Source organism: Molothrus aeneus, chromosome 1, assembly GCF_037042795.1.
Source record: "Molothrus aeneus isolate 106 chromosome 1, BPBGC_Maene_1.0, whole genome shotgun sequence".
Lineage (NCBI taxonomy): Eukaryota > Metazoa > Chordata > Aves > Passeriformes > Icteridae > Molothrus > Molothrus aeneus.
The window spans coordinates 54852830-54880663 of NC_089646.1; the positions used below are offsets into that span (position 1 = coordinate 54852830).

The 27834-nt window shown below is 37.6% G+C and overlaps 1 protein-coding gene across 4 annotated transcripts in view; it reads left to right on the forward strand.

Moving 5' to 3' along the window:
* VPS41 (VPS41 subunit of HOPS complex) overlaps nt 1-27834 on the forward strand; it is a 113808-nt gene that overhangs the window by 18631 nt on the left and 67343 nt on the right. For 2 of the 4 annotated variants that reach the window (XM_066557338.1, XM_066557346.1), the window contains exons 3-6: nt 3772-3816; nt 4306-4413; nt 7477-7554; nt 27534-27608. In XM_066557338.1, the coding sequence (XP_066413435.1) occupies nt 3772-3816; nt 4306-4413; nt 7477-7554; nt 27534-27608 (306 nt within the window). The remainder of the gene's footprint in view (nt 1-3771; nt 3817-4305; nt 4414-7476; nt 7555-27533; nt 27609-27834) is intronic. The other 2 variants (XM_066557355.1, XM_066557364.1) reach the window with 1 other exon arrangement.

A 27834-nucleotide genomic window follows, 5' to 3' on the forward strand; every position in this document is an offset into this window, starting at 1 on the left:
TTTTCTTCACAAGGACTGATTTCAGATTTTTTTTCTTTTTTCCTACTCATGGTTCCAGCACAGCAGTTCCTGTAGGCAAAGCTAGGAAATATGGGGCAGAATATCTGAAGAAGGTTGTGAACCTGAGTTCAGAGAGGCTGGCGAGAATCCCTTGCAGTGGTACTGGCCTGTTGAGAGAGCTTGTTGAACATGTGTAGCTTTTGTTAGTTTTGTAAACCCGTTCCAGAAGAAGAGTTGGTATTCCATAGCTACTGGGTGAATGAGAAGGAATTTGTTTTCAGTTCAGGAGTGTTCAGCAATGACAACTGGAAGAGCTCTCAGTATGAAGGAGTTTGTATTAGTCTTAGGGGCTAATCAGAGTATTTCATTCAGTCGGAAATGTGCTTTCAGTGGGAAATGTTTATGGGTGCCTCTTCTTTACAGCATATTTTAGCGATTTGCCTGCTAGCTTTAGCTTTAAAAAGCAAGTGAAAAATCAAATGGAGTATGAGTTTCAAGTTAGCATTCCTGTTGTTGAAAAACGGTCATTTATTTTATCACATCACAAAGGTACCTTCCTGACAGCTCTGTGGGCCTCCTTGCCTTTCAGAATTTAAGGCTGCCATGTGTGCTTTACAAAATGTGCTTTACACATTTTGTGAAGTAAATATATATTTTTCTTTTAAAACATTTGTCAAGAATATCAAAATTTAGTATTGTTATTTTGGATAATTTTAGGCATTAAATATTGAAGTAGTACTAAGTGTTGGTATAAAAAGCAGTCTTACAAAATTTATTTTCAAATTTTTAGAATCCTCTAGGAGGGTTTAATTAAAAGTGTCATACAGTTAGTAAAAATACGTGTAAATTCAGCAATTGGTTTTTTTATTATTTTTTCCCTTAAAAAAGGAAAGCTGTGAGTTCTCTTGTATGGGGTAAATTTCACTCGGTTTGTATCTTAGCTTTGCTGCAAGTCAGGACTTGTACTATTCCTCTAGGTTGTCATAGAAACACAGCTAACTGACATCTCAACTCAGGCTGCTCATGGTTTAATTTGTGGGTTTTCAAGATTATTAAAATTTAACAAAAATTATTGATTTGCTTTTATTAACACTGGCTTGTGTTTACTTTAGAAGTTCAAACTGCATAAAAGCTTTTCCTAGTAGAAAAATACCTTTAAAATTATTAAACCCTGATACTCTAAATAAGAGATCATCAAATTCATTTAATATATCAGAGTCTGAAGCAGTAATCTTGAATTTTTGAAAATCACCTTTTTATTTCATTTTGTTTACAGTAAAGTGCTCCAACCTCATTTCAATTCACCTTTTAGCTTGACTTTTATTTAACATACAAGATACCTGTCAAGAAAGCGTGAAATAGGTACATCATCATGCCTAATATTTGGGAGTTTTCATTTTATTTACTTACTTACTTTGAAGCCATGGCAGAATGCTGGCAGAATGCTTTGGTGCACTGACTTTTGAAAGTATATATTTTTTGTATATGCATGTGCAGAAAAAATGACTTAGTTTTCACTCATAAATAAGACAGGTAAAACTTATTTACAGTAACTTTATTTAATGGTCCATGGATGAATGATTTTATGCAAACTACTCCAGAGACTAGAATTAACTTTTCATGTTGGTTGCACATTGGATGTCCTGGCCCCAGCAACATGTGGGATCTTATAAAAACTAGATGACTGGCGTTCAATTTTTACTTTTATGAATTTATTCAATGATTGCCCATGCATTTCAAGTATAATCTTCGTAAGCAATGTATAAAATGCAGTAATGTGTTAATTGTTATAATGGACACATACTTCCTTACACTCTCCTTCCATCAAATGTACGCTTTTTACTTTGACTTTACCTCCTCCCTCTACCTTGTAGCCATTTATTAACGATCTGTAGGCATGAGGAATTTGACTGATTTATATACAGACCTGTAATTTGACATTGTCATTCTGTCTAGTAACAACTTTGTTCAGTGTTAGATTTACTGAATAAAATTGTTTCTTAGTGGACATTTTGACATCCCACTTCATACTCCTACGTCATGCACTGCTGACATCCCTGTATTAATCTCATTTGTATTCTGTCTTAATACTCTCACGTAACATTTTAAAACACTCTTTTGCAGCATATTTCTATAAGCAAGGGACTAGGTATTGGGTGTCTCCCTAGGTGTATATGGCTTTTTTGTGTTTTGTATGAGGTTATGTAAGTGTTACCAAATATGATGGTAGCGCACATAGTAAATGGCCGTACTATTTAACTTGGAAAAGCCTGGCTTTAGTACTGCAAAAGCAATTTAAACAAAATGCATTTTTTTAATCTGTTAACACGTCTCTCTTCCAAATTTATTTTTTGCATCGTGTCTACAAGAAAGTGCTGCACAAATACAGTTCTGCTGTTGGCTGATACTCTGCATTTTTAGGAATTGGAAGGCAGTAGTTGGTGGGAAGTCAAGGCACTCCTTTAACTAGAGCACTGCACTGGTATATTCTGGTTGCTTAAGAATGAAAGATGTTTTATATGGAAAACATACTTGTTGGGGAAGATGAAACAGGAAAACCTTATAAATATGATTGCCTGGCAAAAGATTTTGAGAATATGGAAACTATAAGCGAGATTGAAATGAAAGCAAGCTTTGAGATACCTTAGTTACTGAACAACTGGAAAACAATGGTATGGCCAGACTGGAGGTAATCTTCTTTTGATGAAACAAGACCCTCTGCTTGCAGACACGTCCAAGGCTCAGAGCAGACCCTACTAGCTTGGCAGAAGGGGTCCAAAGAGTAGATTTAGGGTTTAAAATGTAACACAGTATGTTAATGTAATGATTCTTATAGGCTATATATAAATGCTATAGGATTTGTATCTTGAATTAGATTGGTTAGTGTGAATTAGAATATTCAACACAGAAGAAGATTTATTGTATGGTAACGGGAACCTCGCTCTTTACCTTCTCCCTCTCTCAAGGCCTGCTTCGAGCTGTGGCTGGCAGCTCCTAGCAGCGCCCCTGCACCCATGCCCTTTGCAGTAAACAGCAAGTTCCACAACCTGGCTTCAAGGATCTCTCTTCTCTGTCTGTCCCAACCGTCCTGCCCCCCATTGCTCCTACACATACTCAGTGTTGATATATTCATTATAGTCAATAGCAAGTGTAGGAGAATATTATTGCAGGTATACTGTTTCCCAGTGAGGACCAAGGGATATGTAAGGGTTTGTGTATGTCTGTGCATGTATAAGATTAATTGAGACTTACTGAAGCCTGTGGAATCTCTCTGGCATTGTACCTCTGTACACCAGCTGTTACAGATAGATGCCTATGACCAAAGAGCTATTTTGCAACTATGATTTTCTTTTCCTAAGAGATAAGCATGTTGGGTCTTCTTTGAGCAATAAATTTGCTGCTTGGGTTTTTTTGTTTGGTTGGGGTTTTTTTTGTTTTGTTTTGGTTTTTTGTGTGGTGTTTGTTTGTTTGTTTGTTTGTTTGTTTTTAGCTTGGGTTCCTTTCTTTTCACTCTTTCCCCCATGGTCCTTCCTTGCATTTAAGTAGTGATGGGTGATAATACCTAACATGCATGAAAAGAGCAGAACGCTTCAGTATTTACCAGAAAAAGATCCTAACATGCAGAAGATAAAGGTGATTCATAGGAGTATAATGTGTCCAGATCCTCTTCCCAGAAAACATATTTATAGTATTTTTTTTTACCATAAGCCCATTGGTGGATTTTATACAATTAACTTATTCCTAGTGGATTCTTCTTATTTTTGTTCACAGCATTTTGCCTCTATCCTTCCTACAGAGGTGCAGCATCTTGTAAAGGTCGTGAAGTTTCTTGTAACGTGCATGCTTCAGCTTTCAGTTCATGGTGGCTACAGTGGCACACTTTATTTTATCATCCTTCATTATCATATTCATCCTTCTTGTATTTTACTTCTAAATTGCAAATTACTAACTTTATGTAACAAAGTATACATGCACATTTTTTCCTGCTTTTTAGATATCAAGTAAGTGCCTCCTACAGCTAAATTGACATGCTGCTATACAGACTTTGCACTCAGAACTTTGGAGTAAAAAGAAAAACCAGTAACAAAAAAGCACAGTCCAAACCCCTTCAGATGATTAAACTGTGAAAGTTTGGCTTTTGATTGTAATGGCTGTTGTGAAGAGATCGCAGTGATCCATCTTCGCCTGTTGCTGTGTGATAGTTTTGGGGTATCTTTTAATTAATTTTTTATCTAAAATAAACTTATAAGTATTTTTGTTGTTTTTTCTCTCTTGCTCCCTTTTCTTACACTCCTAAAAATTTAGGAAGATGAGAGTGAAGAAGAACCTAAGCTCAAGTATGAACGGCTTTCTAATGGAGTGACTGAAATTCTCCAGAAGGATGCAGCCAGCTGCATGACAGTGCATGAAAAGGTATTATGTGACTTTGTGGCTGAGATAGCACTTCTGCTCGGTTTTATATATTTATCTGTGTTTATAGTGCATCAGTGTATTTCTGTGTAGAAGTGATGCCAAATCTAGAGTTGCACTGCAAGGCATCAGTGACATAAACAAAATTTACCATTAACCTGTATTGAGAAATCCACATTTTCTCAGTGATAAAACAAGTAGTTCACATGGTTCAATTAACAGCAGATCTCTCAGAATCAATTTCCTTCTTGTTTGTATCAAGCATTTTTCAGTGGTAAACACATTTTCTCAATGAGGAAATGAGGTGAGAATTCAAGATGCAGTGATTTGTTAGATGAGATGTTTACATAAGCTACTAGAAGAATGCTCACTCAGATTTAATAATGAAAAGTATTAAGAACTGCAATCAAAATACAATCCTAACTTTTCTTTATTCAGAAAGGAAGTTGGCATATACTGTGGTTATTTGTACAGCCGTGCCAGCAAAGATCAACTTGATCATGTCAGGAACTTAGCATATATTTGGCTGTGGAAGACATGTTAATGCAGTGTAGAAGAAAGTAAATATTGTATTTTTTGTTTGCTTAGGCTTTACTTTTGGGGGGTGTCATACTAACACTGGCCTGTCCCCCTTCCCTGATTCAGTGTGTTAAAAAGAGAGGAACTGCACATGCTAAGAGATTTTGATGTACCAGAGGGATGATAAGGATAAAGACATGTTTTAATAGGATGATACGGATAAAGACATATCCTAATAGACAATGCAAACTAAAGAAATTTTTAAAATAATTTATATTTTGTTCTTAAATAAGCTTCATATGATTCTTTAGTGATTTAAACAATTGCTTTTGTGTTTTATGAGTTTTCTTCTCTTTTATACGTACTGTAAAACATGTTAGAATATTGAGGCATTCTGAAGTGCAGCTGAAAATGTGAGTTAATGATTTGTCAACTACTAGTATGTAAAACATAGTAGCTATTTTCTGAATATATAATTTTTCACAGCCTGTAATATCTCCTTAACAGTTATTGTTGAGGGATCTATCTTTATTATTTGGCTATATTTTTAGATTGACTTGTGCTGTGTTTCTTTTCCTCAGAGGACTGTTGCTATGGCTCAAGAGGCACTTAAGATGAAGCTTGTATTTTAACAGTGTGAATGAAAACAATAAGTCTTTTTAAAATGTTTTTGACAACTTAGAATTACACAGATATTTGGAAAATTGGCAAGCATTTCCTTTTTGTCTGTAGCCTGTTTCTGTTACCTTTTTTTCCTGCATCTCAGGTAGATTTTGAAAGCCAGGAGTTTAACAGGATTTTTCTATAAGGATGTGCACAGATACAGCTTTTGCTATAGTGTCACAAAGCGTGACAGTACAGGAAAACTGCCGAAGTATCCCAGTACTTTCAGTTTTCCAGCAAACTAGATACACTACTTATGAGAAGAATCAATATTGTTAGAAGCCAAGTACTGCAGTCTTTTAGGAATAGGTCTCTTGCAACAGAGAACTTAAAAATGAAGCTGGGTTATAGGTTTTGCAAGGGTATTTCTGTTTCATTCTTGCTGGTTTTTTTGGGATTTTTTTCCTGAACGAACAGGAAAAGCCTTGCTAAATGCTCTCATTAGAAAATTTATGCAGTAATATGTAAAATATGACTCTGATTAAAACACTAACTTTGCTGGGAATCCTGAGATCTGGCTTCTGCATTCAGACTAATTTCCCCCCAGAATTTTTTTTTTTCATTTTTGCTGCTAAAGCATCATATTTTCACCAGGCTTGCTGTCTGCACTGGATGACTAATCGTCATGGCATCTGGTGCATTCAAGCAGGCCTGTGCAGTGGAATAGTCATACCTAGTTATGTCTGCACACCTGATGTTTTATTAACCAGTATTGATTTTTTTACCCGGGGGACTTTTTTCTTCCTGAAAAAAGGCAACCTTGCAGGAGTGAAAGGCATTGCAGGGAATGAATTTCTAATGAGCCCCTTCTTTCCCTTTCTTACCTCCTTTTAATGTAGCTTCATATTTTAAGTGCCTGAACAGAAATTTCATTTTAAGCAATTCCATTTTGATAAATCCTTTTAAACCTTGACTTTCTGTAAGGTTATTTTTTAAAGATTGTGCTGCCTGACTGACACGCTTAGCAGTGCCTGTAAATTTGAGCATTTCATTATAGGTTGCAATGAAGCATGCTCACATGTGAAATACAGAGAATTGAGTAGCCTAGACTATTTCAGTAATGCTGAAAGTGGGAGGATGGGGGAGGGGGCAAATAAAAGAAACCTCTGTCATAAATCAAGTAGTACTGAAATTCTATCTTTTCTGTTTAGGTGTAGTTCACATGGTTCAACTAACAACAGATCTCTCAGAATCAATTTCTTCTTGTTTGTATCAAAATAAGTTTGTGATAGTCTGGATTTATGTCAAGATTTCTTTATTTTGCTACTATTTTTTAGAATGCAACTCCTGAGATTTCCAAGGAAGTGTATTTGTCTTGGGAGTATTCTATTTAGGAATGCTACTATGTGAAGGAAAGCAATCCCCGGAGTTATCTGTGTACTTAAATGCACTGTCATAGACCTTCCATAATTCAACTGTATTTTACCAGGGGCTTAAAGTTGGAGTTTTGCTGTGTTTGAACACTTTTTTTTATTTTAATAATGAAGAATTAAAAATAAAGCTCAAAGGAAACATTAGGATTGAAACAAAGCTGCAGAAAGGATCTAGGAACTATTGCAGATCTCTGTTGGTTCTTGCTCTCACGCTGCATTTTTAATTTGCTGCCACAGTCCATCAGCTGGTGTATACAGACTGCAGACCCACCATTAGTTGTCAGTGGATGAGGGTCCTCATGACTCATTCTGACAGCTAACTTGCACTATTACAGAAATATGGGCTTGAAGCCCTGTTTTATTCTTTGGGTACAGTTAAAATAACCTTTCTCTATAGAACATGGTGGGCTTTTTTCTTTTCCCCAGTGTTGCTAATCCGGGAGTTTATTTAGCATTGTAGTATTTCTTGTGATGTCTTTGTGTTTATGTAATCAATCTCTTTCTTTCACAGTTTTTGGCACTGGGAACACATTATGGCAAAGTTTATTTACTTGATGTCCAGGGGAACATCACACAGAAGTTTGATGTTGTAAGTATGATATTATTCAGAAGCCATTTACAGGCATATAAAACTGCTGCAATGTACCAGTTAACACTCATGCTACAGTAAGTCAGTTACATGTGCAACTACACTAACGCATTCCATTACATAAAAAACAGTGTATGGTCCTTGCAAAAAGAAGTTATGCTGGATGTCTTTGTGGTGAGCACATCTCGGTTTATATATAGGAAACTTCTTCATGTAGCAGAAGAGGAAATACATATTTATGATTGCAAGTGGCTAATAAAAATGGAACCCGGAAACTCATTACTTCCATAAGGCGTGAACCTGTTCATTAGCTGACTACTGTCAGTTATTAGTTAGTGCACTGTCACCTTATCTAGTTGCCACAAGTAATTGAAAAGTGATGACCTTGCTGGCTCAGTTTATCAATTACAAATATATAATGCTAATATTTTATGTAAATGTTTTGAAGTTTGAATTATTAAGGGATTTTATTGATTGAAGGAAAAGAAGAAGCCTTTTTCCTTATTGTGCTTTGTAGTATCAGATGAATAAGATGCTAAATTTAAAGCTCTGTTCTAGAGTATTAAATGTTCCTTTTTATTGTGGATATTAGTTCATTAGTTTCAAATTCCCTGTCTGTCTTGGGGAGTGGAAGGAAAAGAATTAGAATTTTTTTTTCTTCTCAGGTCTTCAAAAATGTTAGTAGCCAGGCACTGTTTTTTCAAAGCAGTATAAGGACTAGCCATAGAAACCATCACAAGATGTGGACATGTTTGCAAAGAGAATTTACTTTCTAAAGCTGACACAGCTGCATGGAAGGGGTCAAGCATTTGTTTATATTTTTGAAAAATCTGATTATGAATTGTGCAAGGGAGTAGAGCATAAACTTAAGTATAAACTTAAGGTGCAGCTCTTGAAGGAATTTTTAGATTTAATTTTATTCACATTGACAATGACCTTACTGGCGATTCATTAAAGTCAAACTAATTATGAGCATCTATTTATTTTAATTTTGTATGTTCATCAGCCCTGCAGCTGAGAATGCTGACTGCATTTCAGAAGAGGAAAAGCATTTGGTGTCTCCCTTGCAGTTCTTACTAGTTTACGTGCATGCATCTTGATAGAGTTTCTCTGGGAAGTAGGAGAAACTTCTCTATTTGAGGCAGGTCAGATTAAATATACCTGAATTATTCTCTTCCATTGCTGCAGTAGAAAACAGAGTCAGAGACTCACTTAAATGAAGAGGAGATTTTGTATTGAGTCTGGCATTAACTGTCCTAAACTTGTGTTTGTTCCATTCAGTATAAGGTGCTTGGAAAATTTTAGTTGTAGAACAATCTTCTTCTGTCCACCACCAATACATGTTCTCTCACACTGGTTCCAAGAGACGAAATCGTCCTTCTGTGAAGACTTAGGGAACTGCCTAGGTGTAGAGCAAGGAGCAAGGGGACCTGTTACCTGGTAAAGTCTATAAAACAAAATCCCTGCATTCTCTTTATACGCACCCTCCCAAAGTTGCTGTTATTTTCATTGTTTTTCTTTACTGAAAAGTCCTACCAGCGCCTGCTGGGAGGGTGGTTTCTTATGAAGTTAGTGTTGGACTATAAAGTTACTTTCTGCTCGAAGATGTTACTTTTCCAAACTTAGCCTGCTTCAGCATGATTTTTGTGCTGTGTCTCTTGTAAAGATGACAATGATTTCGTTTGAAATGATTGTTAGAGTGCAAACTGCTTTTTGAGCTGGAGAATAGGAAAAAGAAATGTTTCTTGGATTCTACTCTTAATGTTTATATCTCTTTTTGTAATGTACATGTCTCCGCTGCAATAGATTATATCATGGATTAGTTGGAAATGGTGCTTCTTTTTTCTTTTTTTTCCTCTATTTTCTAGTTTGAAGAAGAATGATTTTCCTCTAGCACCACTTGTCTTTAAAAGAAAAGTTTCTCGAGGAACTACTAACTGTTGTAGAACAGAACAGGCTGCCTATGTGAGAAGAAAGCAGCTCTGTGATGTACCTGGCTGCTTAAGCTGAAAAGTTTTCTGAATTAATAATTCACAAAATAATTCAGTCAGCTGCTGAACTCATAGACAGTTTATTCTGAACTGGCTGCTGTATGCCAAAATATTTTCCTTCTTACCTGAACTTCTCAAGATGTTGAATTTCAGACTAGAGACATCACTACAAAACATTCACTGGGGGTCTTAGTTCAGTTCTCTCCTTCTAATGCCTCTTTATTGTCTCCCCTGGGGAATTTGCATTAAAGTATTGCCATGTTATAAATCCCAAATAAAACCTAACCCTTTCTGGAGGAAAAAGGGAATTACTTCCCGAAGTAGGGAAGTAATTTGTCACGCAGGGACAAAGCATTTCTTGTAAAGGTGCTGGTGAAGACTGTTTTCACTAGTGGTGTTTTTTCTGGTTCTTTTTCTCTGATCCAAAAAGAACAAATTCTTTCTCAGAACCTTTTTCATTGGTGAAATGGCATATACAGCTCTATCTTGAAGTTGTTAATAGGGGAAGTACCTGTTGTTACTGATTATAGGAAATTAATATTGTGTATAATTTTTTCTGAATAAAATAGCAGTATTACAACTGAAATATTTTAATTGTTTACAGTAAACAGTGTACCTGGGGAGGGTCTTTTATGTATTTTTCTTTTTGAAAGGATCTTTTTAGGAGATGTTTTCTGTCTTGTGACATTGCAGAAAATAATAGTAAGGATAGCAATGTGATGCCCTTTGTGCAAAAGAAAACAGTTGCATAAGGAACTGTACTTCATCTGAGTCTTTATCTCCATTTTTCGGGGGGTTATTTTGGTTTTGGGGTTTTTTTAAAGAAAAGCTGGGATGTGAAAAAAATAATTTTTTTTTATACATCTGTTAAATGTGTAATTAGCAAAAAAAAGCCATACATGGGAAACTTAAAAAGCTACTAGATCCAAACACTGTTAGTATGTAAAATAAACCAGAATTATGCAAGAGGTTTTTTTTAAGCATTTTTTAAAAATTCATTTCAATGCCAAGTGCATATTAAATATTCTTAGAAAATACCATTACTGCTCTCTTAGTCCTCTTGATTTCTGTTTTTCTTTCCTAATTTCAGGAAGCCATGTTAAAAAAAAAAATGGTCTTGGAAATCGAAGAAATAAGAATTTTTGCTTTTATAATAAATCCTATTTTTTCCATAATGCATCTGCATTTGAGCCAAATTGTAAAAAGTAAAAAGGTACTCATATCAGAGGATTTGCAGCAAAATGAGGGAGAAAATTCACCAGTGTGTTGCATTATCTCCAGAATAGCCAAGTTTTGAATGGCAGCACTCCTTTTCAAGACTGAATGCATTTATCATTTTAATTTGAGCTAAAAACAGCTGTAAGAAACATTAAAATATAAAGCTTGGCTTCCCTAGAAGTTCTGGGAATTGTAGCACACTTTTTTTTTATTGTTTAAAAAACCTATTAGGACTGCACTTCTTGATGTCCATAGCAGCAAATCAATGTGGTTATCCTGGATTACAAATACTATAGTGTCTACTCTACTTTGACCAATAAATATTCAAAGAGACTTCTGTGAAACTTATGTAAAAAACTAGAAATTATTTTTAGAATAAAGTCTTACTCTCATCCAGCTCTTCAAGTATCTGATGCAGAATCCTGTACCAAGTAGACGACTAGTCTTTTCAGGCTTGCAACTCCTCTTGTCAATAGCAGTGGAAATGTGTGCTTTGAATCTGTTGTAAGATATTTGTGTTTTGGGGGGAATTGAGACAGGAATTGGGAGGCTTTGGTCTTTTGTGTTGCTTGGTATCTCAGCAGTTGCGCTTGTGCACTTGTTGTACCTCTCTCCTCTTTGCCTAGCACTTCTGTGGCTCTTGCCAGGGTGGCTTGTCTTTGACAATGTCAGTTGCCTAAGATTAACTGGTATGCATCCTCAATAATGTATGTTTGACAAACTGGTATTCTCTTGTATTAGGGTTCAGTGCATTGAGTGAGATGAAATGTGTCAAATACACTGAAAATTATTGCTAAAAGGCAACAAGAAGAGGGAAGAAAAGCCTGCTAATTCCACTGACAAAGGATGATGCAGGACTGATTCACAGCACGTTAATTCCAAATGTCTCTCCATCTTTCTTTCCTTCTTAGACTGTCTACAATTTATTCATATAATTATTGCCTGAACTGTCATCCTGTGGGTTAAGGATTTGTAGATGTGAAGAAAGCTGTACAAACATGTTTAGTTACGTAACAAATCAAAAAGCTTTCAAAGGGCAAGAAAACCTGTCCCCGTTCTGGTCTTCTCATAAACATCAAGCTTAAAGCAAAAGTGGTAAGAAGTCTTGGATGGTGCCAGTGATAGTCTGTTAGAAGGGGGAAGATGGCCTATTTTATAAGTAATGCAGATTTAAAAGTTTAATGCATTGAAGGTGTTTCAGTAGTGATGCATGAGTCTAGAAAATGATGTAAATAGTGGTTTAAAGCTTCTCTTAATACAAAGAAATTGAAGTCTTCTAGCATGCAACAGCTATTGTGAGTTATTCAAGACTGCTAGAGTTCCAGAAAGAAACCTCCTCACAGCATATCTTTTTACAATGTATTTCTTTCCTTGCCTTGTGGTTATCTTTGTGATTGTCTCACATTGTGTAGCACTAGCTATTTAATTATTGGTTTTTTATTGGAGCGATAGTAATGCAAAAACACTGCGTCATCTCTGCTGCCGTGAAGGCTTGAAAGGGAGTTCCTTCCGTGGTGGTATTATTGCCCTTGGGTGTATTGAAGCACTCACCAATCTCTGGAGCAAGACCGTGGTTGAAGGTCAGTGTGTGGCCTATTGTTTTGCTGATAACTCAGCAGGTTGCAAAGAAAACCAGAGTTTTCAGTTGACTTGTTGCCTCTTGGCAAGAGTTTAATTGTTAACAACAAAAAAATATTTCTAACAAAGAAACAGCTGTTCTTAAGCACTAAGTGCTGCTGCTAGCAATGATACAAAACCTGCTAACTGCTGTAGGAGATTAAGCAACATCTTTCAATGGGGAAGGTAACTTACCTTTTCATTGTATAATGACAGTTGCTTTGGATGGAACTTTGCATGAGAGTTTGAGACTAAGATGATGTAACTATCACTTTGACAAGCTACTTAAAAGTCCCTGTTTTTTATCTTTAACGACATCATTTTAGTTGTTAGTGGGAGACTATGTAGGAAAACTTAGGAAGTGAAGCAGCAGAATTTAAAGATCTGGGTAGCTCTCTGTCAGGATTTGCATGGTGCTACTGTGCCTGTTAAATTTGAAGCTGAAATCCTGTTTTGTTTATAAAACCAAGTAGTCTATTTTAAGTGAGAGTTCCAAAAACCAAAATAAAAATTATGGTTTTGATAGAAGCAAGTGTCTATTGCAAAGGACAGGTTTCCTTCTCAACCCTGGGACCTCCCAACCAAATGGGTGTTGCATTTTTGTGTCTTAAATGCTTTATGCCAACTGCTAGCTCTTTCAAATGGAAAAAAATTGACACAAATGTCATCTTTTGGGATTTTTGTCTAAAGTCTTGAGTGTCTACACCCAATTTAATATCACTTCTGCTTCTCTCTGTCTGTCTTTTCATTTTAACTGCAAAGGATTTGGAAATCCAAAGGTTTTTACAGTAGTTGTGGGAATAATTCAATGGCTTTTGAGTCTGTTTTTTTTTTGTATAAAGGCTTAAAATGTATGTTTTATATGTTTATTCTGGTACTGTGTTTATTAGGTTGCTTGTGACATGAACTGTTTCCAATGGGAACTGTGGAGCTATTGAAGATTCAGAACCATCTTTGGCAGGAATCATGGTGTACCTGTGGTATCTTGCACAGACTGGCAGAAATTTTGGCGTCATGACCATTATTCCATAGATCTAGAAAAGTTTCTTGTCTGACAAAACTGAAATAAGAAAAAAACAACCTCTTGTACATGTTTTGTACATCATCTTTGTACTATTGTATCTGACTTTCCTTTGAAAGGAGTATTAATGAAATTTTTAGTTAACCAAAAAGATCAAAGGGATGTGGAAGGTAATTGATACTAATAGAAATGTTGTTTGGAATATCGATGAAATGTGGGAGTTCTAAACAATTCTAGAATCACTTATAAATAATTTTTGTAGCTCAAAATTTAGGAAGTGTTACCATTTCATTCAATTATTCTTTCAGGATTGTAGTTTCAATAACCGTAGCTTAGTGCAAAATAATGTAAAAATTTTAGCTGGAGGTATGAGTTCAGCTACAGAATGTCTTGTATGGTACAGTCATTTATTTCTTGAATGTTGTTAACTCATACAAGTCAGATGTGTGCTTGTACTGCAGCAACCAGTAATATGTATGGTGTCGATCTAATTAATTTCAGTTGAAGTATAAAGCCCATGTACTTTAGCAGCTGATTTTGGAATAGCAATTGTTTCTGCCTTCTCTTTTGAACTCTTGACTAGCAACTAGGTTGCCCATGTCCCTTTTTTGAGAAGGATTACAGCCCCATCTTTAGACCAAATGGTCCTTCTACAACTTCATTACCCTTCAAATGCATATTGTTTTCTTTTTTTTTTAACATAGAAGCATTGGAAGAAGTCTCCTTTTTTGTTCTCTAGTATCAATCACTTTACCTCAGTCTGGGTATCTTGTTGTTTGTCAGCTGCATTTCATGACCAGCTCTAAATGTATTACATTTAAGGTACCTTAGCAGCCCTCTTTAGTGTCACTGACTTCAGTAGAAATCTTTAATGTCACCTTTTAATGAGGTAAAGGACTGTGTTTACATACTGTTCTGTCACAAACATCTAGACATAGGAAATAGTTCACTTTCTCTTGACTTGGTAGGATGCTGTTGTATTCTGCATGTTTTTTTCAGAAAAAAGCATTGAATAATCTAGGGTGAAGACATTTGAATAGGGGAGAATGCAAAACATAAAGGACATTAAGGACATTACTGCTGTAGTATTTAATACAGCATTGTTGATCAATGAAAGGGCAAAGCTTCCAATTTGTTTTCTTTTTTTCACCAAACCTTGTTGCCTCTTATTTCAGTGGAGGATCAAACAGAGGACCTTACTGTAATTCTGCAAAGTAAATTTACATGTGTCACTTTCAGACAGTTTTGAGCAAAATTATTTGTGATATTATTAAGATACATCAAAATCATCAAAACAGTTTTGTTTTTTTTTTCCTTTTAACTCTTTTACCATCCAGGTGTAGTAATATTTGCTGTTTGAATGTGTATCACATATCAGGACTATTTAGAAAGTGGACCACTGTGCCAAATTGCTCTGGAGTTTTATTGGCACCAATGAAACAGCGAGTTTCAGGTAGCACTAATTAAGTGTTTTCATAGAAGACTGGTAACTCAGATGTGCATTTTCTAAAATCTAATAACACTTAAAAGCATAGGGAGGATTTGGAGAGGTTTGATTGTAAGAAGCTAGTGTATTGCTGATTCCTAGGGCTGTTTTCCTTTCAAATGGGGTATTATACCTGGATGGTATTTTTGTCCATAGGGAATGCAGGCACTTATGTGCATATATAGAATAATAGTAGTTTGCCTGTCAGAATTATTAAGAGTTCAGGCATTAATAAAATATTATTTACATTAGAAAATGTTTCCCTGGTTAGAAAGACTGAATTCTGTAGGACAATGTTTTTTATACAAGTTGACATTAATGATAGGGCTACAACCCTTTGTTTCCATTAACAATAAAAATACAGCACTGTTAAAAATAGATAATGACATAACAGGGGCATAATACGATGAGCAAAACATGAAGGCAAAATCAAGTAGTTTTTTCTATAGGGAAGACATAACTGATAATGAACTTAAAAATTCTAATAAAGGTTCCTTTCTGGAGGATGAGACTTATTTGTTTTAAAATACATGCCAGTGTGTATAGTACTTTATTGCACTTGTGATGGAATATTAAACATGTACAGTCCAGATTTGACCAGTGTCTGGTGTTAATACCCTCAGAATGGCTGCTGATAAAAGTATCTACTGTCAAGTGACCATCTCCACTGTGATGGTCTTCACTGTTGAAGTCAGTTTCACTCAGTGTCTTCTGACACAGAGAAATAAAGATATAAGAAATGTCAGAAATTGGTATTTTGGTGTTGGAAGGTTCACCACTGTAATCCTAAACTGGCTGCTAATTGAAGTCTAGTTGTTGAAGGTCTTGGCAGTTTTATGGATAGGAGCTTTGAAATGTCAGCAATGTAAAGATGGAGTGAATGAATGTGTTTGCTTTTTTTATCTACTTTAAATAAAGTTTATGATACGCAATCAAATGTACACTTCACTGGTATTGAAATAGAGCCTCTTTGTATGTAAATGCATTGAGGAACTTGTACAGGATCAATTAATCTTCATATTTAGCCTTCCCTATCGTACTGTCACAATGAGGATATGGCATACGATATACTGCTTACAGTAAATTACAGCGCACTTCATAATACACAGTTTCTACCAGTGTGAGAACTCTCTATCTCCCTCCATCTTTTTGGTTTGCATATGTTTTTAGGATCCTGACAAGACATCCAATATTGACTGAGTATCTCTGGTGGACTTGTAAGACTTTACCAGATGTTTATAATTGCAAATAAAGAAAGTTCCAGAGTTGGTGTCCAAAGAGAATACAAGTCTTTCAGTAATCAGAAAATGTGTTTATTATTGTATGTGGCTCTGACTTATGCTAGTCTGTATCAGTGTTGATAACTGAAAATTTACATGGAAAATGGCACTCTAGGTGTTGGCTGAGCTTGAGCATTGATAACCCAGTGTAATATTTAACTATGCCAGGAGTATAACTACTTATGTTGTTTTCAGTCAGGAAAGGGAATTCATTTCCTTATAATATTTCTGCATCTGTCTGATTCCATCAGTGGAGATATTTTCACTGATTTCACTAGCCACTGGGTTTGGATCATTTTTTGTAGCAGAGTAGTTGACAAGCCAAAATAATTGGGAAAAGTACTTACTGAAATTTTCCATTGTAGGACCTTACAGAAAGAAAAAAAGGAAAAAAAAGAGAACTATGAAGAAAATAATGGCCCTGTGTGGAATGTGTGGAGAAACAGTGTTTCCAGGCTCCATGGGATGATGTTTTCTATCTTGTGTTAGGTCAGAGATTGGGATGAGCATCATGGCTGTTCAGAAAACCTTCCTGGAAATGATGTTGGCACAACAGTGCATGAGCCCTAAGCAGAATAGTCAACAGCCCCTTTGCTTCTTCAAAAGTTGTTTGATGGATGCACCAATAAATTAATCTCTAAAAAGAAAACCTCTTCTGACCAGAGCTTTCACTGTATGTCCTGCTTGGCCTTTTTCATTAGTCACATTTCTGAAATGTGGCTTATCAAGAAATGGAGTAAAATCTCATACTTTCCACTTCAAGGATGGAATTCTACAAAATTCTGTTAAATACATTAATGACGGTAGTAGTATTCCGTTAGAAACAGGCAGTGAAGTGCCCCTTAAGTTACATCGTCAGAGTTTTAGGTATGTTTTGTGGACTGTTCTTCAAAGCCCATTTGAATAATTCAGTAGCCTCTCTTGAAAGTTTATATTTAAAGATGAATCTCACAAGTTCATTGTGTTTGGCAAACTATTCTGAAAAGAAAGCAGTAACAGAAATTGGTGAGGTGAACCTCTACATTGCCTGGGATAGTCTTTCTCCCCAGGGGGTGTTGGGTTTTCCAAGGAAGATGTATCTATCACCAGCAGACTTTCCTCAGCCCTCCCCCCGTACTTCAGCCTTCTCCATGGCTGTATGATTGGGAATATTGCTTCATATTCTCTGATGGTTTAATACACAGATAGCAACAAAGAAGTAGGGAAAGGCTTAGGACATAAAATTGTTGAAGAGCCCTACAGTTATACAGAGGATGGCAAAGGGGATCTGGGGGGAGAAGGAAATGGGAGTAGTTTGCTTACTTTGGCACAGAGTTCCCAGGAGGATATCTCCTTACACAGCAGTGTTTTAATAGAAAAGAGATTTTTCTTTGGATCTGTCAGGAATTAGGTAACAGTTCGATTCTGCTAGGAAGTAGTCTAGGCTTTCAGTATAGATTTGGTTTTGGTAATAGTTCCATCAATCGTAAACAAGCATTCTGATTATCTAGTATCTACGAAAGATTTAGGGAGATCCCTTGTTAATATTTTTTTCCCCTTGGATGTTTTGGTTTTTTTTTTCTTAGTCCCTGCAGTTGACAAACAAGGGACTCACTGATGTGGAAAATACTGAAATCACTGTAGGTTTTTTGTTCTTTCTCACTGTCTTAGACTATATTTGAGGGACTTCTTGTCCTCATATTCCCTTAGTTTTAGACAAGCTTTTGAGATCTTTGGTTTTTGTAGATAAGGTCTGCCTTCCTGCAGACAAGATAAAAGTTAATGTTGTTATTGTTCTGTGTCCCAGACCTTGTCACTCCCTTGAGCCCTTCCCCCTCCCTTTTCTTCTAACCAACATAATCTCCCATTTTTCATTTGGAGAATGACAGATTCAAGAGTGTTTTAGGAAATGCAATGGAGCAATAGTTCCCACCAAAATTTCGTTGCTAATATTGTTGAACTACACCTCTTTGGTGTGGATATTAGTAAGTTTTCAGGAAATGAAACTTTAGATGTTGTAAATATAGAGTATGCTTCTTCATTGCAGGCAGTGGCGAACATATTTTTCTTTAACTCCTACAGCTGCATTTTCAATTTAGACTTCTCTGTTATTGTGCTTTATTCCTCAGCTATGTGTAGATAAGTAAGATATGTGTGTACTTCTGTCTTTTTATGGGTAAATCATGGTACAGCATTAGAATTTGGGTTTCAAGATGCTTTTGCCTGTGTTGTATCGATGAAATTTTGCAAATATGCGAAATACTTGTGAGTCAGTGCAACACTGCAGTATTTGGGGCGAGAAAAGTGCATGAGTTCAGTTTCTTTTTAAAGACAGTTCCTCAGTACAAGAGATCTCTGGGTATGAGTGTTTTGAAGTCAAAAGAGATGGGACACAGCATATAATAGAGTTGTGCTTAACTGTTGCTGAGGATTTGGGGTCCTTTTCAAAGCCAGTTCCTCATCCTACATAGAGCAAGGTTTGTGTTTTGTGAGGATCTTAGCTTAGTTATGACAATAACTTAGGTGGTTTCTGTTTGCAAATCAGTATTTTACACTTGGATACCTCCGCCATGGTGGAAATTATACAAACATAATAATGGTAGTCCATACTCCAGTAAGCTAACCATGTATACAACCAAGTATACAACCATGGGTTGGTTGATCATATTGCTGTACTTTGGAGCTTTACATGTTTGTTTATGTGAATGGCATGCAGATGAAACATGAATAAATGAAAAGTAGGCACATTTAGGAGACAGTTTTTTTTTATTACAATGCAACTTTGTACATGCAATTTGCCTTAGTATGGAGAACAGCTACATAATCATTGTACAGATCCAGACTGATAGTCATGTAGCAGAAAAGACCCTTAGGTGTTTTTCTTCTTTCAGTATATATATATATGTATGCATATGCATGGTATTGCGTCCTCTGAGGGAAACTGCAAGGAGTTATTTTAGAAATGGACGGTCAGGAACTAAATTAAGCCAAACACGGCAAACGTTGTATCTGAAAACTGTTTATTGTTAATGAAAAAAAAAACAAACAAAAAAAAAAAAACCAAAAAGAGAAAGGAGTTGCCCAAATGAAGGAGGGCTGGAAAAGGCAGAAAAGAAGGAAGGAAAATTGAAAAGGAGGGGAGAAGGGCAGGGAGAGAGAGGGGAGAGGAGACAGAGAGGAAAAGAGGGCGTTGCCACCTGCGAGTCCGGGGAAGTGCCGCCGGTGTCCAGGCGGCTGGCGGTGTGCGCGCTGCCTGCCTGTGCAGGGCTGGCTCCTAACGAGCCGACGCGACTCTCGGAGAGGCCCGGCTCCCGCAGCGACGGCACCAGGCACGCGGGGTAGGCGCTCCGACCGGAGGTGCAGGACCCTGGACAGGGTCGGGGCGAGCATCACAGTACGGGGCTCGATCGGAGCAGCCGGGTTGAACGCAAGTAGCTCAGGCAAGGATGCGCAGGCGAAGCGGCGGGGTGATGGTCAGGGACACGGGGAGGCAGGACAGGCGCGAAGGCGAGCAAGAGCCAGCGAAGGCAGAAGAGCCAAAAGGCAGGCTCGTGTCAGGGCAAAGGAGGGAGCAAGCAAGCCAGCAAGGGCACAGCAGTGAGCAGTGGCGAGCCCCTCAGCAGGTTGTAGACAAAGCTAAAAAGTAAGTCTCAAAAGCCCCCAGCCACAAGACAAGTCCCCAGAAAGACACAAAAAGCATAAAACTGAAAAGCCCCTCAAAGCAAAAAGCATAGTCTCCAAAGCCCCCCACTGCTCGTGGTGAAATTACTTTTTATGCTCTCTGGCTCTTCCCTAAGCCTGCCTGTTGGCTGGAGACCATTGGCCCAGTCTAACCTTCCATGGCAGTCCATTGGTGGTGATCTTTCATCATCTGATTGGAGAAGCCTCTCTGGGGAGTTCAGTGTCTCCTACTGACGGTCCCTTGGGAGGAGGTTAAGTCCCATGTTGCCAGATGAAGTCCTCCCAGAGACAAGGCTTGCCTCCTGCATGTGGCGGATATGCAACCCCTTCCCCATGTGCCCTGGCAATCAGTGTTGAGATAAAGCTAAATTGGTTCCTCACACACAGATAAATAATTATGTTTAAATTAATTTAGGAAAAGCTTATGAAAAGTCTTTAAAATGAGTGGATGAAAACACTGATTAAGGGGGTTGTAGAAGTGATGGGAACCTCTTGAAGTAAAATGAGCTTTGCTGTAAGTATGATTGAACACTTGCTTTGTTTTTCACACTCCTAACGTGCATGTGGTTTGCCTGCAAACCATGGCTAAAAGGCATGAAGTCACAGACAACTATTAAAATGTTTAGATTCCTAGCTTGTAAATATTGCATTTCTCACAGAATTGGAGTGAAATCCAGTCTTATGTTTCATGTTCTTCCGCTTCAAATCCATTGGGATGCAGCATTTGTGAAAGAATCAATTATCCATTTGTTAGTCGGGGGAGCTTTACAAATTATACATTAGCAGATTGATTTCTCAGGTTCACCATTGGGGGACTGATTGTATAAGGTGGGTTGATGATGAGTGTCAGGGGAGAAGGAGTTGCCACAAAGAACACAATTAAAAGAAGCTTTCTGAGTGGCCATGAATTTACTCCTAATTGAAGAGCTGACTTAATCCATAGTAAGAGCATTTATTTCAAACATTTTACATTAGGTAATTGATTATCACATGAGGTACATTTGCTGCTAGATATTTGATTTTCCTTTCCTTTAAATTTAGGATTTTGCAAAAGTCTGCATTTAGATCTTTATGTGCAAGGTGTCTACTAGCTTTCTCTCCTGCTACCTAAACTTCTCTTTCGTCCATTAAGGTAATGGTTTTTTTTGTTCTATAGTGTCAGCTTGACATTATTGATTTTGAACAGTCAAACTTACTTATGTTGTCCAGAATTCCAAACATGTCTCCATCAGAAAGAAAACTGAAGCTAATGGAAATTCAGCTGAAGGTATTTCTTCCTTTGCTAGTACTTCAAAAGTGTATGAAATTCTGAAGCTATTCCCAGGTAAATAATTTCCATTCCTAACCAACAGGATCCAACTTATTGCCGAACTTGAATTATGATGCTTGAGAAATTCAATGTGTATTATTATCATCTCTTATACAGCACTGGAAGTAATCATTGTGATCACAAAGTTGTTGTGTATTTTTACTTGATTGGCCTAATGGTAGGGGTCCTGATTAGGTACAAAAAAGATTATCCAATGTAGTGCTAATAAAATAATAAATAGTACTTTTTCAACATTTTATATACAGGTGCCTCTCGTTTTATGACATGAGGCTTAAGATTAGATCATCTCTATTACGTGTTCTAAATTTTAGATTCTTTTACATGTTACAGGTTTTTTCCAACACACGTTTAAAATACCTTTACAACAGTCAAGTGACCAAATTCCAGTGTGTATCATGGTTCCAACTGTGTTAAATAATCAGTCCTTCAAATTATGATGAGTTAGTGACTCCTTTTGTCTTCTCTAACCTTGAGATATTCTTCATCTTTTGTAGACATGTAAAGGTAGATCGTGCAGGAGGGGCATTTATACCTTTACTGTAAAATCCAAAGCCTGCTTTCTTTTGTCAGACAAATAAATTCATCAGTGTGTTAGCTGGACAAAGCTTTAAAAAAAAACGCAAGGGAAAGGCGGTTGTAACTTTATGCCTGAGTTTCTAACATTTATTAAAAAAAAGAAAAATAAAAGCAAGGTGGGAGGGGGTGACCCACAATATTATTTGTGTTCCTCCTTTCTAAAATATCAAAATTATCCACAGGGTATTGGATGCAATTGATCGCAATTAATTTTGATTTAAAATTGATTAATTTAATGCCATTAAATTTGAAATAGTAAGTAGCTTTGCTGACTGGCACAGAAGTATATTTAAACAAATGATGGTTATGAAAAGAAGAATTGGAACTGATTCTGGAAGAAACACTTTAGTTTAGATAATATATGTACCAATTTTATCTGTGGTCTTTTCTTTCTTATTTCCTGAATAGGTTGAGATCTTGATTCTCAAACAGCTTTCCAGTGGAACATAATTCCGGAAATCGTAGGCTTGACTGTTATTTAACTCTGAACAAGAAGAGTCTGGTATTAGAGTTCTTCCTGAAACTTTATTTTTAAAATGCATGTAATATTCAGCCTGGACTATCATCACTCTCTGAACTCCACAGAAAGTTCTGACTTGTAATGTCAGCAGACAGGCTAATAGTCAATGTGCTAGTTTGACTTGAGTACAGAAAAAAATTTACTCTGTGTTTGCTTTGCCTTGTGTATGTCATTTCCTGTCAAAACTTATCTGGAGGGTTGTGTAAATGAGCAGGTCTCTTTTAGTTGAGTTTAGTTGTTTTCCCTGATTGTCATCTGTGTATGGTGGAGACAAAGAGGAAAAAATAATAGGAGAAAGAAAAAGTTAATAGCAACTGATGAAGGTGTTAGGCATGCAGAAGGCTTGTACCAAATTGTTACTTAAAATATAAATGCTGTTGTATCATTGAATTTCTGTTTAGAAATGGAACAAGTCTGGAAGTATTGTGCGCTATTTTGAATGTGGGAAAAATGCAAACACTCTAGAATCACCCTTTTATTCCACTGACAACATTCTAGAATCTTAGAATCACAGAATGTTAAGTGCTTAGAATGTAAAGATTACATAGTCCTAATCTTCCCTGCCATGGGCAGGAACACCTCCCCCTAGATGAAGTTGCTCAAGGCCTTATTCAGCCTAGCTTTGAACAGTATCAGGGTTGGGATATCCACAACCTCTCTGGGCAACCTGTTCAGTGTCTCACCACACTCACAGTATATAATTTCTTCCTAATATGTAATCTAAATTTTCCCTTTTTCATTTGTACTCATTACTCCTTGTCTTATCATTGCAGTTCCTGATGAAGAGTCCCTCTCCAAACTTTCTTGTAGGTCCCTTTCAGGTACTGGAAGTTGGCCGTGAGGTCTCCATGCAACCTTCTTTTCTCCAAGCTGTACAGCCTCAGCTTTCTCAGCCTGTCTTCATAAAAGCGGTACTTCAGTCCTCTTACAAACTTCATGACCCTCCTCTGGACTTGCTCCAACAGTTTCATGTCCTCCTGGTGTTGGAGACACCAGAACAGAATGCAGCGCTCCAGTTAGGATCTCACATGAGCAGAGTAGAGGGGCAGAATCACCTCCTTTGACCTGCTGGCATTCCTTGTGATGCAGCCCAGGATTCAATTGTCTTTCTGATCTATGAGCACACACAGCTGGCTTGTGTGAAGTTTTTCATCACCTAGCAGCCCCAAGTCTTTCTTACCAGGGTTGCTCTCAACCACTTCTCTGCCCAAGCCATTGGTGTGTCTGGGATTGCAGTGACGCAGGTGTAGTGTCAGCAATGAAGAGAGATGGAGACTCCATGAAATGGTTGAAGAATACAAATTTCTTGTGAAGTACAACTGCTTATATACTTTTTCTAGGAAGACTAGTAATGTTTTACTACCAGGATTGGGTTAATCATCACATAAACAAACATACGCATTTTACAACATCTCTTGCATTTTACATCTCCTGCTTGAAGAGTTTGATGTAATTTTCTTTTTCTGGTAAGTCTGTCTGATTTAATCTTCTTGCAATCTTGATTTAATCCTCAAAGTTCTGTTTGCTATTACCAAGGCATCCTGTTATCAAATCTCTTATGCTAACCAGGTCCAAAGTCCATAATCTGTCTTGTGTGTCCCAGTAGTGTAGGACCTTGCACTTTACTTTGTTGAACTTCATGACGTTTGCTTCAGCCCACATCTGTCAAGGTCCCTCTGGATGCCATTATCCCTTCCCTTCATTGTGTCAACTGCACCACACAGACTGGTGTCATCAGTGAACTTGCTGAACTTGGTCCCGCTGTCCATGTCACCAACAAAGATGTTGAGCAGTATCGGGCCCAGTATGGACCCTGAGGGACACCAGTCACTGGTTCTCCATGTGGCAATGAGCTGTTGACCAAAACTCTGTGCATTTGGCCATCCAGCCAGTTCTGTATCCACCGAGTGGTTCATCCATCAAATCCCTGTTTCTCCAATCTGGAGACAAGGATGTCCTGCAGGAGTTTGAAACACTTAGCATTTAGTCCAGGTAGACAATGTCAGTTGCTCTACCCCTGTCTACCAATGCTGTAGCCCTGTCATAGAAGGTCACCAAATTTGTTAGGCATGATCTTCTCCTTGTAAAACCATTTTAGCTGTTACCAGTCACCTCTTTGTTGGCCGGGTACCGGGTACCTTAGCATACTTTCCCATAGAATCTGCTGTGTGACCTTGCTTGGCACAGAGCTGAAACTGACTGGACAATAGTTCCTTCTATCTTCCACTTTTCCCTGTTTAAAAATGAGGATTATATTTCCCTTTTTCCAGTTATCAAGGACTTCACCTGACACAATTTTTCAAAAACAATGGATGGTGGCTCAGCAACTTCATCTGCCAGCTCCCTTGGGACCTACATATAAATCTTCTTGGGTCCCATGGACTTGTGCACATTCAGGTTCCTTAGGTGGTCTCCAACCTGATCCTCTCCTACAGGGGGCTCAGGATCTTCATCGTCACAGTCCCTGCATCTGCCTTTCTTGACTTGGGTGGCATGGCTGGAGCACTTGGCAGTGAAGACAGAGGGACAGAAGTCATTGAGAACCCCAGCCTCCTCTTCGTCCATGGTAGCCTGGTCTCCTATTTTCTTCCCATATCTTTTCTATCCCTAGTCTCTCTTTTGCTTGCAACATACCTGTAGAAGCCCTTCCTGTTATCCTTAGTATCCCGCAGGAGATATTTTGCCTTACTGAGCACTGTTAATTACCTGAATACAATCATACATTTAATCTCTGAAGTATTGCCATATGGCTTTCACATTACAAAAGATAAATTCCATCCTCCTGATACTCATCTTCAATGTTTATGTGGAGATAGCTTTTGTAGTCCACTTTACCTATTTTCTACGCTTCATTTTTTCAGAATCAAACTTTATCAAAGCCATTTGACTGGAAAATAGGAATAGTGTGGACTGTAGGATTGAGCCGTCAGCTCCTCTGGTGTGTCCTGGTTTGTGTCATTTTGTCTTAGGTTTTGTTGCAGCAGTGTCTCCAACAAGGCCCATCACACTGAACTGCTGCCAGATCAGCTGTTGCTATGATGTCAGTCTGATGGTGGATGTAGGTGCTGGAGTAATGAGAAGGACATGACTAGTTGGACACTGTGTACCTTAGTGTATGACCCTGTGCCAAGACTGTACTACTGAAGACAGACGTTTTGTCTTTGCAGTTGCAAAATAACAAATGAAGAGAGGAAACTTAGTGGGAAAGTTGTGGCAATGGCAACTTAGATGCAGCCCAGAACAAAAAAACCCGTATCACTTCCCTGATAAACTCAGTTAAACTTTCTATGCTTCTCCTCTCAGAATGCCAGAGATGTTCCTGGTAGTAGAGGAAATGCTAGCTTTTTCCCTATGGCCACCCCTAGACAGAGGCAAAGTCTTCTCTTGCACCTTGATGAGCAAAACAGAAATTTAGAAAGGCATTTTTCAAGGCAAGGCAGGAATGAAAGTACATGCTGTTTATGAAGATTCTAGGAAGTCAGACTGACAACTGATACAGGATGCCTTACTCAGCATCCTCCAGGCTTGGAATTAGCCAATTCTGTGTGTAATATCTGAGAATAGAGCTTTTACAAGGATGCCACACAATCAGGTTGATGGGCTTGAGCTGTACTCCTCTGCTGATACCCCCTGAATGTGACAGAAGGAACACAGCTGTGGAATGTGCACCAGCTGCCTGCCCTGCTAGTCATGCACTGGTGTCTAACCTTGAAATGTAGCAACTCAGCATAACCAGTCTGTGGCAAACAAAAATACTTCGGGAGCACATAAGTCAAGGAAAATTGGTTTAAATTCCCAGTGAACTTCTTTGCAAACAACACTCTGTAGAAAGACCACTTTGTGATAAGCAGTAATTTCAATATTTCCAGGTGCCATTTTGTGGTGAGACCAGGAATTATGTTTTGTACACAAGACAGCAGGAAAGCAAAAGGGCAGTGTAACTTTCCCAACTCATCAGACAACTATGGCAGTGCAGTGTTCAGTTGTTCAATCAACCTTGATTTTAAAAAAGCTTCTAGAAAATATGATTTGGGCATAAGCTGTTTTCAGAGTGGATGGGAGGAAAGCTTCCCTTTCTCTGAGTTGGAATTTGTTGTGTGTGTGAAAGATTATGGGGGGAAAAACTTTCCAGAGGGTGTGAAAACACCTCAGTTCATCTGCTGTAGAATAGCCCATGTGGACAGTGTGTTTTTATATACTTATTATATACTTCTAATGCAATTCCAACTGCCATAGCATATATAAGGACCTGTGATACTTCAGACACAGTTGTGTAGCATCTAATGTGATCCCACAACTCCAGTGCTCTTCCAGTGACACTTTGTTTTTACACAAACATATGATGGATTTCTTTTATCATGCTCAGAACCACAGGAGTGGTCTAAGTTGTGGTTCAATCCATTCTAGTTTTTATGAGAATAAGAAAACTGGTTCTTAAAAGTGTGAGAGACTTAGCTCTGGGAAGATCCTTCAGTGATTCTTGAAATGATGAGCTATTTGTTACAGAGGGTGAAATCAGGATCATGGTACATAAGAAGTTTCTGGTACCTGAATATAATTGACTTGGTTTTTGTATGCAAGAGGATATTCATCAGGTTACCCAAATGATGTTATGAGTTAGCCCTCCATACCTCAGGTGTGAGTAGCTGTTTAAGCTAAGTAAACAGTAGCAGATACTGTCTAACCCTGTAGGTTAGAACCAAAAGTATATTTGGATAGGGAAGGGAAGATTTATTAAATTGGGATGGTTTTCAGGCTTTTCTCCATATTTGTCTAAGGACAAGTAAACCTATGTCGCACTTCAATTCCTTCTAATACTTCTGAGAACAGTATTAGAGCCAAAAATGAATGTAAGAGAAGGAATTTGAAAAAACAAATAATTACAGGCCTAGCCATCAGACCAAAATAGAAAGTCTCCAGTTGCCCTGATGCCCCTGTGGTCACTGTATTTTATCCAAAGTTTTGATAGCAAGAACTAATAGCCAGTGGTGCACAGGCACAGATGCTTAAGGTCTGGGAGCCTGGCACTTCATGGGAGTTCCAGAGCTCTGAGGCAGGTAACTGCAAAAGGAAAGTCAAAATTTTGGAGTGGGGCAGAAGGCTGGAAAGAAGTCTTTTGGCTTTGTCATAGAAATACCTGTTCTGTGAGGATTTTTTGATTCATGCAACTAAACATTACTCAGTCGTTAACACGTAAATCTTTCAAAGTGCAAGGAATGTTAAAGCATGTTCTTGGTGATTTAACTTTAAAAGTATTTTTTCCTTGTTTTCTTTCTCTAGAGCCCAGTGAAGATAAATCAGATCAGCCTGGATGAAAGTGGAGAGCACATGGGTGTTTGCTCAGAAGATGGGAAGGTACAACAAATCTCTATATATTTGTTGAAGTAGCAGGTAGTCCTAGTATTATACTAGGATAATTGTGATAACCTGTGGAGTTGATTCCTGCATTGAGCACCACTACTTTGACCATACATTTTGAGAACTGAACTCACCTTTGAATACTCAAAATTAAAATCAAATATATTTTGCACAAATATGCTGTAGGAAAAGTAATTACAAGAATGTCAATAATGTAACTGCT